This window comes from Pangasianodon hypophthalmus, chromosome 28, assembly GCF_027358585.1.
Source record: "Pangasianodon hypophthalmus isolate fPanHyp1 chromosome 28, fPanHyp1.pri, whole genome shotgun sequence".
Classification (NCBI taxonomy): domain Eukaryota; kingdom Metazoa; phylum Chordata; class Actinopteri; order Siluriformes; family Pangasiidae; genus Pangasianodon; species Pangasianodon hypophthalmus.
The window spans coordinates 10,868,574-10,888,461 of NC_069737.1; the positions used below are offsets into that span (position 1 = coordinate 10,868,574).

Sequence of the window (19,888 nt, forward strand, 5' to 3'; positions counted from 1 at the left end):
AAGCACTGATTAAAGTAGTAAATCACCTATTGGCCCCTGATTATGGTTGTGTGTCATTGCTTGTGTTGCTCAAACTTTGTTGCATTCAACTTGTCTTGTAAGTGGTAAGTTGCAGGTAGGAATGAAATTGTTTTCCACCACGGCACTTTGAACCTGCAAAGTGGAAAAACATGGATGCCATGGATGTCTTTTGTTTGCAACAAGCTAGCCAGCTAACTGTGATGAGTGATGTATATTTTCCTTCTCAAACAGTGAACTGTATAGTCAATGTTTTAGATTTAACAAGGGAATATGTCTGCATGGTGATTAATCTAAAGCAAATACACTACATTACACATTTAAAGGTAAGAAGTGCTACTTTGTTTATTTCCAATGCTGTGCACAGCCATGTTGATTTGACATCACTCTGTCAATTGGGAGGAACTCAAAGTTTAAAAGACTACCTCAAGTTGTAGGTCGAGTAGGAATTTAAAGTTGAGGGGGCATTTTCTTTGGCTTTTACTGGTTTTATCTTTCCTGGCTGAAGTCTTTTTTTGACTGAACATTATCAGTTTGTAAATGTTAATGGTAACTTCTCTATGCATACAATAGTAAACTTTGGTGTTCCACAAGGCTCTGTTCTAGGGCCACTGCTTTCCCCCCCAATACCTGCTATCTCTGGGTACATTTATTTGTAAACATGGTGTTAGCTTCCACTGATATGTAGACACATAGCTGTATGTTTCAGCAAAGCCAGATGACAGACAGTAGCTGCAGAATGTGAACTAAAGCTGAACCATGTGTAAAGGACATTAGACATTGGATCCTCAGTAATCTTCCCCTACTTAATTACAAAAAGAGTGAAGTACTTCTACTGGGGCCACTGGTAGCTTGTAGTATTCTTTTTGATTATGTAGTCACAGGATAGAGTCCTTACTAGAACCAGAAAATTTGATTATATTACCCCTATTTTATATTTTTTATACATTGACTCCCAGTAAAATTTCACAGTGAGTATAAAATACTAACAATTACCAGTAAAGCAGTAAAGTTCAGATAGAAAACCTATGTGTTTAGTCAGGATTTTTGTTAAATAGCTTTTGTGTTCAGGTAAGTTGCAGATCTTCATTGGGAAAGAGAGTTTTGGTAAACTCGGATTTTTTGATGCTGTTGCCCTCCCCACGATCACTCAAGCTTGTTGACTCTGAAGTGATGGGATGCTTTACGTCCCAGGGTGCCCTCATGCCTGTGCTACATGTTCTCACACGGATACCCTAAAGATTGAAATTTCTTAAAATAGTTTATGCCTAAGACATACATTTTCGTCAGCAGATAACACCTGGATGCATACATTTAAATCTTTTGTTGTTGTTTTTAACTTGCTAGGGTAAGATTTCCCTTAAAAATTACAGGCTACAGTTTCTCTATCTCTGAGAAGCCAACATTGACTGTATTCCCAAAAAAGGCTCAGCAGAAGATATACTTCTTGTGGCAGCTGACAAAAGACCCAGTTACACACAATCACCACTGGGTCTGTGCTCGCCATCTAAATACGAGTCTGGTTTGGCTCTGCAACAAGTAATGAGCTGAACTGACTGCAGCATACTGCAGCATATCGTCTTCCCTCTAGCAGGTGCTTCAGATAGAATGTAGGACCCACCAGATACTGGAATAACTTTTCACATGCAATCTGAACAATTGATTGCCAGAAACATGGTGACAGTCATTGACAGCATTGTGCTTTTTTGTTCAAGATGAACTTTGTGTAACGTTTATCTGTGCCTTAATCTCCTCTCTGCAATACTCTTCTTTTTTTGCTTACAATGCAACAGTTTCATATAGTATGCACTACTGTTCACTGCAAAATATCTGTTATATTAAGTGCTGCCTATGTGCATTCTTTGTTATCTTTCTGTAACATGTAATGTTTATAAGCAAAACAAGAGCTCTGAGTCAAACAAATGAGGCAAATTCCTTGTATACTGTAGTATACTTGGCTAATAAAGCATGATTCTTATTCTGATTCTAAAGCAAGTGACATGACAAGTTCAGGTTTTTTAATAATAAAATAATATTGATGATACATTGACACATTGTATGTGCACACAGACATGTAAGCACCTGCTTGATGCTGAGCAGTGAGGGCTTTCCAGCAGGTCTTTGTTCCAGGCGCAGTTTGAGGCACTCATGAATGACGTTTAGCAGTACACGGCAGAGCACCAAGAAGGCTGGACGAAATGAGGGTAGGTCCATATTCTGTAGCTCCACACATGATACCCGCCCTGAAGCTGACTCCTCTTCCACATATCCAGTCAGGTGACGAGAGAGCTCAGGCAGGTAGTCACTGTACAGCAAGGAACAGTCCGGAACCTCAGACAACTGAAAAATACAAACAAAAGTCTTGAAACTAATTAAATATAATGTGTACACATGTAATAAATATCACAAATGGAGCTGAACTGAAAACCATCTACTGGTAATACAGAGCAGTGGTTCTCAACTGGTGGCTCACGACCCTCTTTATGAGTGGGTCGGGGACTGCTGGAAAGAAAAAGAAACATTGCTAAATACACAAGATAAAAGATAAAATGGAAAACCATCGAAAAATGACAATAAAGCAAATTCTAATATCAAAAAATTTATTAGCATCTTATAACAATGGCTTGTTCCCGAAAAAGCCTGAATTTGTCCGAGGTTTTGGAAGATTTATTTAGGAATGACTCAGACGAGGAATTTGAGGATTTTTAGGAGGAGGACAGCATGGATTCAACTGAGGAGCAAGCATTCCAGCAAGGTCTGAACCCAGTCCTTGAAATGTACATAAGCTATGTTGCTTTCTATTTTCAATCTTTGCTTGTAGTGTGGAAATGTCTTTTTGCAGGTAGCATGGTACTGTATGTTTGCAAATAACATGGTAGGGCATTTTCGCATGTGGCGTGGCACTGCATTTTTTCACATGTAGCATGGCATTGCATTTTTTCGCGTGTGGCATGGCACTGCATTTTTTCACACATAGCACGTGGTATGTTTGCATGTAGCATGGAAATGTTTTATTTCTTGCACTTCATGTAGCAATAAACAGCAAATGCGCCAGCATGGGCTCTGTAAATATTATACAATATTATAAAAAATATAAATATTATAGAATTATTATTACTATATAAATATAATGGCCAAGTTAGCATTTACTAATGATTTTGGGTACTTATTGTACTTTGTGTTAGTGATCATTGTTGTAGAGAAGAAGAAAATGCCCCTGATCCTCCTCACACTTCTTCTGAGGCCTCCTCCCCCAACACCCACAAGGAGCTTTCCACAGCAAAACTGACAGCTCCAACTACCCCTCCCCCAGAAAACTCAGAGAAGAGGTAGCACTTGTGTCTCACCCATTTGAGTCATTAGGAGAGCCAGTGCTCCTGCACCTGCAACACAACCTGAACAGGACAGGTGGCACAATATTAGTGAGGCTGATGTGCCTCCCATACATCACTTTTCTCCTGCCCACACTTGATAGCCACCAGCAGCACAATTCTCTCAAGCTGTCTCAGTTATTTTTTGATAAAGCCACAATCGAGTCTCTGCAACAACACAAACCTGTATGCAGAGTACAAGCAGAAGGGCATGTAGACACCATGGAGTCCAGTAACTAGCCTGAGGACGTGTAAATTCCTGGACCTAGTCATTTACGGTGGCCTGCTAAAACCTAATTAAAGCTATCAAGAGTTTGAGATTTGTGGAGAAAAGATAAGAGCCATAATTTTCCATTCCCAACCTCTGTCTTGGCAGGCTACAGATTTGAGGCAATATTCTGGAACCTGCACATGAGCAATGCCAACGACGATGAGCATTCTTCTAGAAGCGCATTTGTGAGGTCAGGCACTGATGTTGGACGAGAAGGCCTGGCTCGCAGTCTCCGCTCTAATTCATCCCAAAGGTGTTCTACCGGGTTGAGGTCAGGACTCTGTGCAGGCCAGTCAAGTTCCTCCACACCACACTCGCTCATCCATGTCTTTATGGACCTTGCTTTGTGCACTGGTGCGCAGTCATGTTGGAACAGGAAGGGGCCATCCCTAAACTGTTCCCACAAAGTTGGGAGCATGAAATTGTCCAAAATGTCTTGGTATGCTGAAGCATTAAGAGCATTCCTTTCACTGGAACTAAGGGGCCAAGCCCAATCCCTGAAAAACAACCCCACACCATAATCCCCCCTCCACCAAACTTTACACTTGGCACAATGCTGTCAGGCAAGTACCGTTCTCCTGGCAACTGCCAAACCCAGACTTGTCCATCGGATTGCCAGACAGAGAAGCGTGATTCGTCACTCCAGAGAACATGTCTCCACTGCTCTAGAGCCCAGTAGCTGCATGCTTTACACCACTGCATCCGAAGCTTTGCATTGCACTTGGTGATGGATGGCTTGGATGCAGCTGCTTGGCCATGGAAACCCATTCCATGAAGCTCTCTATGCACTGTTCTTGAGTTAATCTGAAGGCCACACGAAGTTTGGAGGTCTGTAGCTATTGACTCTGCAGAAAGTTGGCGACTTCTGCGCACTGTGCTCCTCAGCATGTGCTAACCCCGCTCTGTGATTTTACGCAGCCTACCACTTCGTGGCTGACTTGCTGTTGTTCCTATTTGCTTCCACTTTGTTATAATACCACTAACAGCTGACCGTGTAACATTTAGTAGTGAGGAAATTTCACAAATGGACTTATTGCACAGGTGGCAACCTATCACGGTACCACGCTTGAACTCACTGAGCTCTTGAGAGCGACCCATTCTTTCACAAATGTTTGTAGAAGCAGTCTGCATGCCTAGGTGCTTGATTTTATACACCTGTGGCCAAGGAAGTGATTGAAACACCTGAATTCAATGATTTGTAGGGGTGCCCCAATACTTTTGGCACTATAGTGTATCATGTGATGCTTTTTTTTCCAGGTTTTTTGCACTTTTGTTCATTGTTTGCATTTACTAGTTTAAATTTTGTACTTTCATATTTGTTGTAAATAGTTATTTTTGCCTCCTAAAATCCAACCCCACATCCATGTCATAGGAGGTGGAAACAGTACCTTCTGCTTATCTATATTACATGAGACATTGCTAACAGGGCTCTGATGCTGATTTCACTAAAGGCTAAAGGAGATGAATAGTTTTAGACCTTTAATTTTTGAAATTGCATATTTTGTATAAAATACAAAATATGTAAATACAAAATATGTATGAATACTGAAATCTGTTGTGTTTTTTTTTTTTTATCACCTGAGATTATTTGTTTATAGAAGTTGCTGAGGACCTCACAATTGTTATTTAGGCCCTGATAAATATAAACATAGAATTGAATGAGGGTGTACTTTCTTTTTCTCATGACTGTACTTACGAGGTACAATCTTGACAACTTAATATGTAAGTTGATTTATTTCCTGTTATCTCAATTAGTAAAATGAATATTATCCAACAAGGAGGATTTTGAAACAAGAGTGTCATTATATGAATTTCAGTCTTCGCCATAGTCATAGATTTTGGTTATGGGCTACACTTCCTCCACACTGCTAACCACTACAAATTATTGTATCAGTGCAGCAAACTGGAACAAACTGTCAGCCATAAACTCCACATGAAAAAGTAAATAATCTGAACTAGCTTTTTCAACCAGGTTAGTATGTGTTTAATGGCTGAAAATGCTGTTTAGAACATTTCAGAACTGTACACTGTTAGGAAATTCACTTTTCACGCCAGGTGCATGTTTTACTTATGCATGTGACATTTTTTCCACATATTATCATGAAAAATTACTTAAAGCAGGACTGTTTATACTAAAATGCATAATGAATATTATCAAAAAGTGACATCGAGTCCAACTCGGTGACTGTGTCAGTGGGGGTGCCTCCGCCACCAACATGTCTGGTCCTTCTTGTTACTAATTTGTATGCCAAAACTTCCCTTGAAATATATTTCAAATGTGAAGGAAACTATTTCCAACATTTGACCCTTCTGTGAAGTTGGCACTGTCTGGATCAATTCCAAAACCTAATCAGTTCATCTGCTCTTTTCAGTGATAACTCCATATAAACAATTATTCAACCACTCGTTCCTTGAGATATTGTGCTAAAGAGAACTTCAAATCTTGGATAAACACATGGACGGATTGATGCATGGACGAACACATGGACAGCCTGTGGAATTATGTGATTTTCCTTTACATTTGCATATTTAGTTAGACAGAAGGGAGACAAGTTGCATGACCAGACTAAAACAACTCCAACTACACCCCTGTATTATTATATCTGAGGAACTTTCTGCAAATAAAATTCATCTGCTGTGAAGATCCTGTCTCTAGATTTATCCTTCTACCCTTTGCATCTGACTAAAGCATTATTCTGGTCAACAGGCCAGACAGCAGTCCTGATGGAAAAATTGTAGGTAGCCAAATATGGGCCTTGAGTTCATGAACGTAAACATGAACATGCAAGTAACATCTCTTAAGACAACCAGGAAGGATGTGATTGAAGAAAAAAAAACTATTTCAGACATTTGACCTTGCTGTGACTGTGATCCTGTTTGGATCAGTTCCAAAATCTAATCAGTTCCTCCGCTGGTTACAATGATAATTTGATATAAATCCTATAAACATTCAACCACTTGTTCTTAAGATATCGCATTAATAAGAATCTCAGACTGACGGACAGATGGACAACACGAAAAACATAATGCCTCCACCACTCAGTGGCTGAGGCAAAGTAAAAAAAAATACCAAAAATATGTAGTCAACAAATATGCCTAACACACTATTTTATCAACAAATCACTATGCTCTGAAAAATATGTGCTTAAATGATAACAGTAATGAATTTCATTGTATACTGTTAGCAAAGTCACTTTTCAAGCAAAAAGAGACATACAGGTACGTGTGTTGCTGTAAAATTACATTTTTCACATCTTATGATGAGAAATGATTTCAAGCAGCATTGTTTACACTAAAATACATAATCTGATAAAGTGACAAATTATAAAGATAATATAGTTTATAAGTGACAAAAAATATATAAAGCTAGTAGTCTTCAAATATGCTCCAACACACTGTTTTCTCTGGCTATTTGCAGCCATTGGTGTACAATGCATTCAATATAACTGGTGTCTGACCCATGCATGAACAGTGGATATAAAAAGTCTGCACAGCCCTGTTAAAATCGCAGGTTTTTCTGATGTAAAAATTTAAACCAACATAAATCATTGTCAGATCCTTTTTCTACCTTTAATGTGATATAGCATCCAAAAAAATGAAAAGTGAAAAAACAAACAGAAACATTTTAGGAGAAAGAAATAGAAAAAGAAAAAACTTACAGTAACCTCAACTAGTCTACCAACATAGCACAACTTGATACAACTTATATTCTACTCTTCTTTGCAGCAATGCTCCAGATCTATCAAATTACAAGTGGATCTTCCTTTGCACACCCCTCTTCAAGTCATTCCACAGTTTTTCGATATAATTTAGATCTGGGCTCTGAATGGGCCATTCCAAAAAATCTGATCATCTTCTTCTAAAGCCATTCCTTTCTTGATTTGGATTTGTGCTTTTTGGATTTGTGCTCTGCTTCAGCTATTTAACAGTGGCTTGCAGTCTTTGTGCCAAAATAGATTGGTATTTGGAGCTATCCATGATTCCCTCTATCCTGACTACAGCCCCAGTCCCAGCTGAAGAAAAGGAGCCCCATAGCATGATGATTCCACCACCATGCTTCACCATTGGTATGGTGTTTTTTGGGTGATGAGCTGTTTTGTTTTTGCACCAAACATATCTTTTAGAATTATGTCCAAAAAAGTTCTACCTTGGTCTAATCAGACATCACACATTTTGCTACATGGTTTGGGGTAATTAAGCAGGCTTGGGTGTTTTTTTTCGTGGGAAAGATCCTGTCTAGCCACCCTACCCCATAGCCCAGACCTGTGAAGAACAGAGATTGTTGTCACATGCAGCAAGTGACCAGTACTTGCCAGATATTCCTGCAGCTCCTTTAATGTTGCCATAGGTCTCTTGGCAGCCTCTTTGATAAGCTTTCTTCTTGTCTTTTTGTCAATTTTGGAGGGTCATCCTGTTCTTGCTGATGATGGCCTTCAACAATATTCCATTGTACATCTAATGTTTTGGAAATTATGGTTTACCCCTCTCCTAATTGACACCTTTCAACAATGAGAGCGCGTACATGCTTTGTAAGCCCTTTGCAGACCATGACTTCGGCAGTCAGATGAAACCAAGATGATGTCAAGAAAATCCTACAGAAACAGCTGATCTTTATTATGGGTTAGTCAGAATCACTTCATTAATGACAGGTGTATGATAATTACTTTCAACCATGATTTTGAATGCAATTGGTTAATTCTGAGCACATGCCCCAGTCTAAAAGGGTGTGCAAATTTGTGCAACCAGGTAACTCTAAGTTTTTTCCCTTTGTTTCCATAAAACGTTTCTATTTGTTTTTCACTTGAATTTTGTTGGTTGCTATAATCACACTAAAGGTGGGAAAAGATCTGACATGATTTATCTTGGTTTCGTTTTTTAAAATCACAAAATCCTGCAATTTTAACAGGGGTGTATAGATGTTTTACATCCACTGTACAATGTTTGGTGTCCGATATCGCTCACCCTATGGGAATAAGGAGATGGCGTGAAGCTTTATTGACAATCCCCTCATTAGGATAAGGACCAGGAAATGCAGAAATGAAAAAACAAAGAAATACAAGAATATGCAAATCAATAAACTAATCAATTCAGGTGTAAAAAATAAAAACAAAACTAAATATAGAAAAATACATTTTAAAAATGTAAAAAAAAAAGTGTATAATTAATTAATATAATTAAGAGTATATAATTATAGTTAATAAGGAAATAAAAATAAAATAAAGAATATATACATAAATTTTTTAAACTTTAATTTTAATATATTTATTAAAATGAAAGTTAAAAAAAAAAGAATATATACATATATTTTTTTTAAACTTTCATTTTAATATATTTATTAGGTCTGGTCCTCTATAGGTACGCAGCAGACTGCAATACATTTAAGGTGGTGCATTTCTGCAGTTGTGCTACAGTAAATCATCATCCATCATGCCAAAGGACAAGGTTGCAAAAATTCTGTCAATCTATTTTTCGTCTGATTTTTTATTTTATTTTATTTTTTTTGGACAGTTGAATAATTGAGATCTTTCTCACAACGTATCTGGTAATGAAAATTAGCATTCTGGTTGCCACTTTGAACACTGTTTAGGTTCAAGATTTTGTCAGTTGCTAATAAACACCACCAATAAACTAATTAGCTAGCTTTAACAACAATTTATAGGATTTTTAATGTACATTACTTACTTTATATTTACTAGCTCACTTATCTGGAAGAGGAACAGCTACATAGTCAGGGTCCCACACACACTGCTAGCTTTTATGAATTTGTCAAAAAGGATTTGCCCATAGCAAAATCTTTCCATTCAAATCTGGGTATAATCCCAATAGCTATGAGAACAAGTACAAAAATTTACCCAATCGCCCCAACCACCCACTCCAAATATAAACCTCAAACCCCAAGCCCACATTCTCCCCCGGACTTCACCCAAAAAAAAAAAAAAAAAAAAAAAAAGCATTTTGAAACAAATGTTGTTTTTGTTTTTTTTTTAATAATAAAAATTCCACCAAACCTGCCAACACACCTTTTAAGGCCATATCTATCTGACAACCAAAAGTGAGTTGCTTGAAATCCTAGAAACTGAATCCTCACCTCTTGAGCAGGCATGTGGCTCAGCAGTGCAGTCTGGGACCTCTGTAATGAGCGGTCCATCAATTTGTGCAGTCGTAGGATAAGCTTGCGCAAACCCATCTGTTTCAGTGCCTTGTCGACAAAGGGTCTGTAGATGCCTGTTGGGCAGCTCTGGATTTCACTGCTACATACAGGGAATAACTCCTCTGATAACTGATGGGTAAACTTAGATGAAAAACAAGTCACGGGATCCCTTTTGACCCCTACCTCATCCCTATCATGGTCCCTTGTATTGGCTGTGAAGTTTGTTGTGGAGTCATTCTCTTTATTGTCCTCTTCTTCACCATCATTCTCATGAGAGCAGCGGGGTGAGGGAATCTCAAACACAGGCCAGCCAATATTAGAAAGGTCTCCAAGGCCCAGCACAGTACCCATCACACGCAGCTTTTGGTTCAGGTCCTGAGTAATGTTAAGCCATAGGCAAAGTGCCTGCACTCTGCCTTGGAAGTCCCTTGCCGCATACTTTTCATAGTCCTTCTGCAGAGTCTGCAGGGATGGGTAGAGAGCTTCTACAGACTCCAGCAACCCCATTACACCCTTCACCTGTTCAAAGGCCAGACGCTGCCTCTGCAGGTGTTCCTTGCATGTCCAACCTGGACCCAGCAAGGCTGTTGCATCAACCTCCAGCCAAGAGCCAGGACAGGTCCCATAGTTAGCCCCTTCTGAGCAACAATTTCTGTGTACTGCAGACCCAAGTTGAGTCTCGGGTGTGGCCAGGCTGCTGTAGTCCACCTTAAAGTGTAGCACCTTGTTGATAATGTCAGGGATAGCCTGGCGGGCTGTGTATAGGAACAGATCCTGTTCAGTGATGCTGCGGCGTGCATGCCAGGCTTGCAGCTCCAACCAGATCACTTCATTGTTCTGTCCCATGAAGGCAGTGTTCTCCAGGCCCCGCTGTTCCTTCTCTTTTTTTTTAGATGACATGGATGTCAGTTTGAGAAGTAGGCGCAGTGTCTCAAAGAACTTTAGGCGGTCAGCAGGACAGTCAGTCCGCGAAGTCTGGCGGTGAGTACGGGGTAGAGAATGAGACATAGTGACGGGACCCAAGCTCAGATATGGCTTCCTGGGGTCCATGTTGACTGTGCTGAAGGGACCAGACTTGGAGAGAGGACCAAACATGAAAGAGCCCTCAAAAGTCTTCTTTTTGTCCCTCTCGTTGGAGCGTAGATTGGAGCGGTGTTTCTTGCCTTGCTTGTAACTGAACTCCTCAGTATATTCATATGATTTAGCTCCTTCCTGCTCTCTCTGGGAGGATGGACTGGACAGAATTTTCTCTAAAGATGAAATAGCAGCAACAATGCTAAATTAGGCATCAGATTTTTAAAAATATAAAAGCATGCATTGAGAACACATACATTAATGACAAATTTTGCTAAACAGTTATTGTATAAAAATCCTCAAAACAGTTAGATGAATACAAGATAGAAATGGAGATCATTATTAAAAAAATATATTTATGAACAAAAGGCACAACGAAAGGCTCCTACAGTAAATGTTTCATACAATTACCATGATTGCCAACTATGGCACAGATATTTTACGCCACATACAGCTTTTATCTAGTTGACCATGCTGTTTAAAGGCTGGGATCAAAACTGAATTTGATGGAACTTTTGAACAATTTTCTATGAGTCTTGCTAATTGGAATAAATATTTCATGTGCCTCTAAAATTAACTCTGTGTAAAATACACAAACAGAGAAAATACTTAGAAGCCACTAATAACTATCATTTTTCATATTTAACTCATTTACTTAATGTCAAGAATTCAAAAGTTCATTATATATATGTGTGTATGTATGTATGTTCTATTAATGACACACAATACTCCTCCAAGAACAAATCACACAGGTCCAAATATCTCATGTATCTGATTATTAGGATCAGTACTTTGTCATTATACAGTGGATATAAAAAGTCTACACACCCCTGTTAAAATTGCAGGTGGCTGTGATGTAAAAAATTAAACCAAGATAAATCATGTCATATCTTTTTCCACTTTAATGTGATACAGCAAACAAGAAAATTCAAGTGAAAAACAAATGTTTTAGGGTGAACATAAACTTATAATAACCTGGTTGCACACGTGTGATTTATAATGCAACATGCGACTTGTCTCGGAATTAACCAATCACATTCAAACTCATGTACAAAAGAACTTATCATACACCTGTCATCAATGGAGTGATTCTGATTAAGCTCAAAAAAAGATCAGCTGCTTCTGTAGAATTTTCTTGACATCTTCCTGGTTTCATTGGACTGCTAAAGCCATGGTTCTCAAAGAGCTTACAAAGCATGTATGGGATCTCACTGTTGAAAGGTATTGATCAGGAGAAGGGTACAAAAGAATTTCCAAAACATTAACAAGTGGAGAAGGCAACAAGGCACCAGGGACATTACAGAGAACAGGATGTCCCTGTCAAGAAGAAAACTTATCACGGAGGCTGCCAAGAGACCTACAGTATTGAAGAAACTACATCACATTAAAGGTGGAAGGAGATAGATTTATCTTGGTTTCATTTTTTATATCACAGAAAACCTGCAATTCTAACAGTGGTGGGTAGACTTTTTATATAATAATCATAAAATTTTATTTATAAGTGCCTTTCACGGTACCCAAGGACACTGTACAGTTACAAGAAAAATTAATAAAATTATACAATCATAGTAGAAATTGAAACATATTTAAAATCTAAAGTGTAAATATTTAAAAATAAAACAGTCAATAGTATAGATAAACGAAGAGGGATAAATATACTACAGCCTCCTCTGAAAGTATTGGAACGGCAATGCCAAAATTCTGTTTTTTAAGTTTTAAAATGATGAAGGGAGGTGCCTGCAAAGAGATGGCAAGCGAGAGAGATTTCCACAGTTTAGGGGCAGCAACACAAAATCCTGTCCCCTCCTGTCCAAGTGGATGGGACAACAAGTAGGTGTGTGTCAGAGAATCTAAGCATGCATGCTGGTGTGTATGTGTGGAGGCTAGATAGAGTCCCTTACAAATGTATTGAAACGGCAAGGCCAATTCTTTTGTTTTTGCTATACACTGATGAATATGATAGATTGGAATTTCTTAGAACATGGCACCTTTGTTGGCAGACCACCCAATTTTTAAGTGATCAAAAGTAACCATAAATAAAATTAAAGTAAATAACACATAATATTTGGTTCCATATCCCATGATTGCAATAACTGCATCAAGCCAACAAACCACATGACATCGCCAAACTGTTGCATTCTTCTTTGTGATGCTTTTCCAGGCTTGTACCACAGCTTCTTTCAGCTGTTGTTTGTTTCTCCCATCAGTCTCATCTTCAGGAAGTGAAATGCATGCTTAATTGGTTTAACTTAACCTGGACAAAAGTTCCATTCTAAATCTTCCATTTTTTTCCCCCCCATTATGAAGACCTTTGTTGTGCTGGCAACGTATTTTGTATCAGTGTCTTGCTGAAAATTCCTCTCATTTAGTTTGGATGCATTTCTCTTTAAATTGGCTGACAGAATGTTTCTGTAGACTTTGGAATTCATTCTGCTGCTACCATCATGAGTTATATCATCAATAAAGATTAGTAGGCCCATTCCAGAACCAGCCATGCAAGCTCACGCCTTGACACTACCTCCACCATGCTTGACCGATGAGCTCATATGTTTTGGATCATGAGCAGATCTTTCTTTCTTCACAATTTGGCAGATGTCCCAAGTTGTTTAACAAATCCAGATGTAAATGTCAGGAAATTAAAGCTAAATATTTTGATCTTAAACCCAAATCTCTTCAGTGTATAGCAAAAACAAAAGAATTGGCCTTCCCGTACCAATACTTTTGGAGAAGACTGTAAGTAGGTGGGGGCCGAGACCACACAGAGACTTAAAGCTCAGAAGTATCATCTTGTCCTGTATACAGAAGGGAACAGGGAGCGAGTATAACTTTTAGAGTATAGGAGTGATGTGTTCCCAAGGTCTTGGGTGGGTGAAACCCTAGCAGTTGAGTTTGCACATACTGTAGCTGGTTAAGACCCTGCACTGGGAATCTGTAAAGAACAGCATTGCAGTAGTCAAGCCTGGAGGTAACAAAAGCATGAATATGCATCTCTGCTGAAGCCGGCAATGTTTCAAAGGTGAAAAAAAGCTGTCCTAGTAGTGTTTTTAATGTGTGCTTGATATGAGAGTGTAGAGACCAAGGACACCAAGGCTTTGAATGTGAGCTGAGGTGGATGTAATAAAATCTGGTACCCCAGATCACCACTCAGATTCCTTAAGACTCTCCAATCATTGTAAACTCCATTGAAACTCCGGACACTGCACTTTGCATCGTTACTACATGTAACATACTTGCATATTTTGTACATCCATTTTTTTGTACATTCCTGCACATACATTTCTAATTTCTTATGTTATTTTTATTCTTATATTCTTATTTTTTATTCATTTCTGGTTTTTAATTTGCCCACGTTCTCAAAACTCAAATTCTGAGGGTCCTCCTTGGAGATGCTCTGCCAGGCCTTCCCTGCAGCCACCTTCAGTTACTGCTTGTTTGTGGGGCTTTCTGCCTTCAGTCTTGTTTTCAGTAAGTGAAAAGCATGTTCTATTGGGTTGAGATCAGGCGACTGACTTGGCCATTGAAGAATATACCAATTCTTTGCCTTCAAAAAGTCTTGATTTGCTTTCGCAGTATGTTTAGGGTCATTATCGACCTGCACAGTGAAGAAGCATCCTATCAGTTTTGTAGCATTTGGCTGAATGTGAGCAGAGAGTATAGCCCTATACACCTTAAAATTCATCTTGCTACGTTTGTCAGCAGTCACATCATCAATAAACACCAGTGAGCCCGTTCCATTGGCAGCCACACATGCCCATGCCATAACACTTCCTCCACCATGTTTGACACATGATGCGGTATACTTTGGATCATGAGCTGTTCCTTTTTTTTGCCATACTTTTCTCTTCCCATCATTCTGGTACAAGTTAATCTTGGTTTCATCAGTCCAAAGAATCTTATTCCAAAACATAGGAGGCTTTTTTAGATGTTTTCTGGCAAAGTCTAATCTGTTTTCATCTGACCTTTCATCTGCTTCATTTGTCTTGAAGTAACGAGGGAATGGACCGCACCTAGTCAATTAACTTCTTGTCAGTCAATTGTCCAAATACCTTTGAACCCCTGAAAATGGAAGTACTTTGCTTAAAATGGCTGTAATTCCTAAATGGTAAATGCCATATTTTTGTGGAACCTCTTAAAATAAAGCTGAAAGTCTACACTTCGATCACATCTTGATTGTTTTATTTCAAATCCATTGTGGTCATGTATAAAGGCAAAATCACAAAAACTCCACCATTGTCCAAATACTTCCGGACCTGACTGTATATACTGTATATAACTGTGTATGTGACAAATAAATCTTGAATTTCTTGAATTTAGGGAAAGTGTCAAGGGAAAACTGTTAGCAGGTTGCAACAGTCTGTTGATGGATGAGAAAAGAGCTCTAGAGTTGTTCTAGCCATTGCTACTGACAGTGGACTAGTATTTCATCTTTGCTTTCTGAAGTGCTTCTTTGTACTTTGTGACATGGCCTCTGTAGACAAGCACATATGCTGTAAGGCCTGTCTTTAAGGTAGCGGTGACAAGGTTATAGTGGATTATCAGAGCAGTGGGATGGAGTTGGAGACAGAAGAATAGGGTTGATGGGCAAATGTTTAAGTTTCTGAAAGTGATATTGTGGTGTTTTAAGTGTTCACATAATAGAGAATCTGTCACACTCAGGTATGGTACCTATTGAACACACAATATCCAGTGTGTGACCTTGTGTGAGTGGGAAATTTACATGCTGAGTAAAATCAATAGACTGCAAGACATTCTGGAAGTCAGCAGTGAAAACACAGAAGTTCAGGGTCAGAGGGTAAACTTCAAATTGTAATACAACTTTGTAGAATAAAGATAGCATCCATTTAGATGATCAGAGTAAGATCTAAACTGATTAAGGGCAGTGAGACAGTTAAAAAAATGCTAAAACAAATACTATCAATAATAAAATAAAATTCAAGCTGCAGACAGCATTTTCAGGGACCAAGCACCCAGACACGGTGAGCTGCACATTCACAGACGTGCTACAATTGTTGTCTAAGCAATCATAGGAAAGCAGAGCCATAACTTAAGTCAAAAGGATTCAAGATTGATTTGTAGTTGCACTCATGATGTGTAGGTTTTGACCATGGACAGTGGTGGAATTCTCTGACTTTCCACCTTTGTAGGAGGAAAGTTCTAGATGAACAAATGGGCAGCAGGGTGGCATTGCTGTTGCAGCTGCCGCTAGTTCTTGCAATTTAAAAACATTTAAGGTATTTATGTTTTTTCCTCATCAGTCTGGGCCTTTTTCCCCCCACTATGTGCAAGTATCTGCACCAAACTTGTTTCTGTCATATTGTTGTTTTTTTTTAATTGAAAATTGCTCAATAAAAATGCTATTTAATATTAAACCCAGTCAGTCATGTGTTGTCTGTATAATAGCACAATGGCTAGAGTGCTAGACAGTTGTTTAGTCAGGTCTAAAGATGATGTGAGCCAAATTTGGTGAAGATTGGACAAAATTTGGATGAGGAGTAGCAAAAATGGCACTTCTATGGAAGCATTTTTGGCATTTAAGTGGCAATGTCATGAAATTTGTTGCATAGCAACAGGGCATGGTCCTGATGATGCCTACCAAGATTTGTGTCAGTATGCAAGGTCGCTGCTGAGATACAGCCTCACGTCCTGTTTGGCGGCTTCGCTGTCAGATTTGTTGGCACACTACAGGCCAGCCATTTGGAATAGCAACATTCTTTTCATAGCTTGTCTAGGTTGGTCTGAAGATGATGTATTCCAAATTTGATTTGATTGGACAAAATTTGTAGCGAAAAAGTAGCGAAAATACAGTTTTTGACAAAATCCAAGGTGGTCGACAGAAAGTACACTTGAATTTAAGATGTTGGTGTGCGTTCACTTCAGCATACTCCAGGGAATTATAGACCAAAAGAACCGTGAATTTAGCACCAAATTTTCAAATGATATAATGGGGAAAAAATGAAAGTTGTTACAGCTATTGACTGTGCCACCTTGTGGTCAAGAACTGTAACAAAAGAAGAACTGAACAAAAGTTATCAAAGGAATTTTGATCAGAGAGTTCTCAAGGTGATGTGACCCAAATATGATGAAGATTGGACAAAATTTGGAGGAGACGTAGCAAAAATGGCAGTTAGGTGTAAGCATTTTTAGCATGTTATTGTAACTTTTGACCAGTAGGTGGCACGAAATTTATTGCATAGCCTCAGGTCATGGTCCTGAAAATGCCTACCAAGTTTTATGTCCGTGCACAAGTCATTGTTGGGATACAGCCTCACTTCCTGTTTGGTGGCATCGCCGTCAGATTCGTTGGCCGATTACGAACAAATCATTTTGAGTTTTCCAAATTTTTTTGCTCACTGTGAAGATGACTTGAGCCAAATTTGGTGATGGACAAAATGTGTAGGAAGAGCAGCAAAAAAAAAAAAACAGTTTTTGACAAAGAAATAAAATTACCTCACAAGTAGCTGGCATTATGCTAAAAATGCTTGACAGGAACCCAAATACTCGATGTAACCTACATCTCATTACTGGATTTATTACATTTATTAGTGGATGCTTTCAAAAACTGACTGGGATGCTCTTTGTGAACCCCATGCTGAGGACACTGATAGTCTAACAGACTGTGTAATAGACTACAAACTTCTGTGTGGATATTGCTGTGCCATCTAAGTCTGTGCATTGTTTTGCAAATAAGAAACCTTGGGTCACTGGTGACCTGAAGGCCCTGCTGAACAAAAAAGAAGAGGGCCTTTAAAGCTGGTGACAGGTATGGCATGAAGAGTATAAGTAGGAATTTGAAGGCGAGGATTAAAGATGGTAAGGAGGACTACAGGAGGTAAATGGAGAGCAATCTTCAAAGGGGTAAGGTGAAAGAGGCATGGAATGGGATGAAGGTGTCAGGCTACAAACTGCCCTGCAATCAGCAGGGTGAGGAAAGTTGGATGATGGGATGGGAAGTGAACGTGGACAGGCTGTACAAGAAGGGCCAGAGCCAACTCTACTTCCTGAGGAGGCTGAGGTCTTATGGTGTGAAGGGGGATGCAGCATTTCAGCAAAGGTCACTAACAGACTGAACAAGATCATCAGAATGGCTGGCTCAGTCCTGGGGGCAAATCTGGACACAGTGGACATGGTGGCAGTGAGGAGGATGCTGGCAAGAGTGTCGGTGATCATGAAGAATCCCTCTCACCCACTCTATAATACACTACAGGGACAGAGGAGTACACTGAGCGGTAGATTGCTCCTGCCCCGGTGCAGGAAGGAACGCTTTCACAGGTCATTTCTCCCAGCAGCCATCAGATGTGCAACTCAGCACTCTAACCCTGTTTTATCCAGTCATCATTGTACATCTTTGCATTATCTGCACTGGACACAATACGGAAACTGTAACTACCAAATGTTGTATCAAATGTTGCACCGCATGTGCCATATGATTATGTACACGTGCCATGTCGTGCCATTACCGCATCATACCTAATTTGCATAAAGTTCAGAAAAACTTAACTCGCATGTTGCTTGTCACGCACCACCATTGCTGAAATTGCAGCTCCATGTTACACACGTACATAGAAAATTTGTTGCTCGCTATTGTGAACACAGGGTTAAGTGTATTAACATGAAGTGGATCCTATCTTTGAATGATCTGTAACTCATTTGTGGCAAAAAAGAACTTTGGCTCATTTCTGCAGTAAAGTTGGAAGAAAATAAGGGCATTTTACCTTTTACAGGGGAGCGTCCTACAGCTCTGTTCTGACTGCCTCTTAGGTGTTTACCAGACATACGTTTCATCTGACGGGGGGTACAAGGAGGGGAGGCGCCATATAGACAGTCCTCTTCCTGGCTGAGCTCGTCCCACAACTCCTCCACCTTAGAGTTCTGCTGGGACACATTTTTTGGTGAGTCTGTTGGCCTGCAAACAAGAAACAGACAAATATGTTTAGAAACGTGGTATGATTACAGTAATATGATCCTGACATTACTATCCTCAACAGTGAGGTAACAAAAAAGGCAAAATTTCAGAAAGTACCATCATAAATCAAGAGATTGTGATTTAAAAAGTGAAGCTAGGCCAAAGCTTATAATTGGAATTTCCTTTAGGGATGTAAATATAGAGCACAATAGAATCTGTTTTCATTTTCCTGTGTTTTCTTTTCATTTTTGACGAATTTCGGATTCATTTTTATGTGATTAGATTTCCAAACCTGCATCTTATACCAAAGCACAACTGAATTCTCCAATCATTCTCAAAGCCCATTGTAACAGTCAGTAAATTTCAGGAAGTGAGAGACTAAAACTCCTATAGAAAAGGTATACTTCAAAATAATGTTGTGGGTTTGAGGTCCATTAAGACTGAAGTTTTTTTTTTTTTAATTTCACATAACTTCAGCCAGAACATTGGTACCTATGCACATTCCCATAAGCAATGAAGCTGTGTTCCAGTATTGGTACTACACCTAAGACTGTTTGGTGACGTTCTTGCACTGAATTTACTACATATTTGGAGACATATATACTGTATAGGCACTGGGTCCATGCAGTTACAGTTCTGTTTAGTCTTTGGGCTTCTTTGGAGTCTTTGCCATATTTTGTATGCCTGTCTAGCACAGATGTAATGGCCTGACTGGATGAACTCGAAGGAGTGGTGGAAGTTGAGTTTTGAGTAAGGAAAATAAAGAGTGCGTACATTCATAATATGAGGTTAAGCTGTACATCAGCTGCTCTGTTTTAAACACTAATATTTTACCTCTTAAACTTAGCCCACTACCTGCTAGATAGCTTATCCCGACACACAAAAACAGTTAAATTATCACCAGAACATTTTCACTAATCAGTAATTTGTTGGCCAAATGTTTAGCCAAGTTGCTGGTGTTGGCTGTTTTGAAGTGGAGGGATTCATAACACCTTTTGCATACTGGTTTTGTCGTGTCTGTTGCTGCCCTTCTTCATCATTAACGAAGGCAAAATATGTCTACGCTTCACTCCTTGAGCCCATATTTTTCCAGAAGCTGC

General features: G+C 39.1%; 1 protein-coding gene across 5 annotated transcripts in view; it reads right to left on the minus strand.

Annotated features, from left to right (window-relative positions):
• The window catches only part of map3k4 (mitogen-activated protein kinase kinase kinase 4), a 98,771-nt gene that overhangs the window by 66,158 nt on the left and 12,725 nt on the right, over positions 1-19,888 (minus strand). For all 5 annotated transcript variants that reach the window (XM_053231146.1, XM_026942993.3, XM_053231145.1 and 2 more), the window contains 3 exons: positions 18,598-18,788; positions 9,749-11,061; positions 2,101-2,358 (listed from right to left, as the gene is read on the minus strand). In XM_053231146.1, coding sequence (XP_053087121.1) covers positions 2,101-2,358; positions 9,749-11,061; positions 18,598-18,667 — 1,641 coding nt within the window. In that variant the 5' untranslated portion in view covers positions 18,668-18,788. The remainder of the gene's footprint in view (positions 1-2,100; positions 2,359-9,748; positions 11,062-18,597; positions 18,789-19,888) is intronic.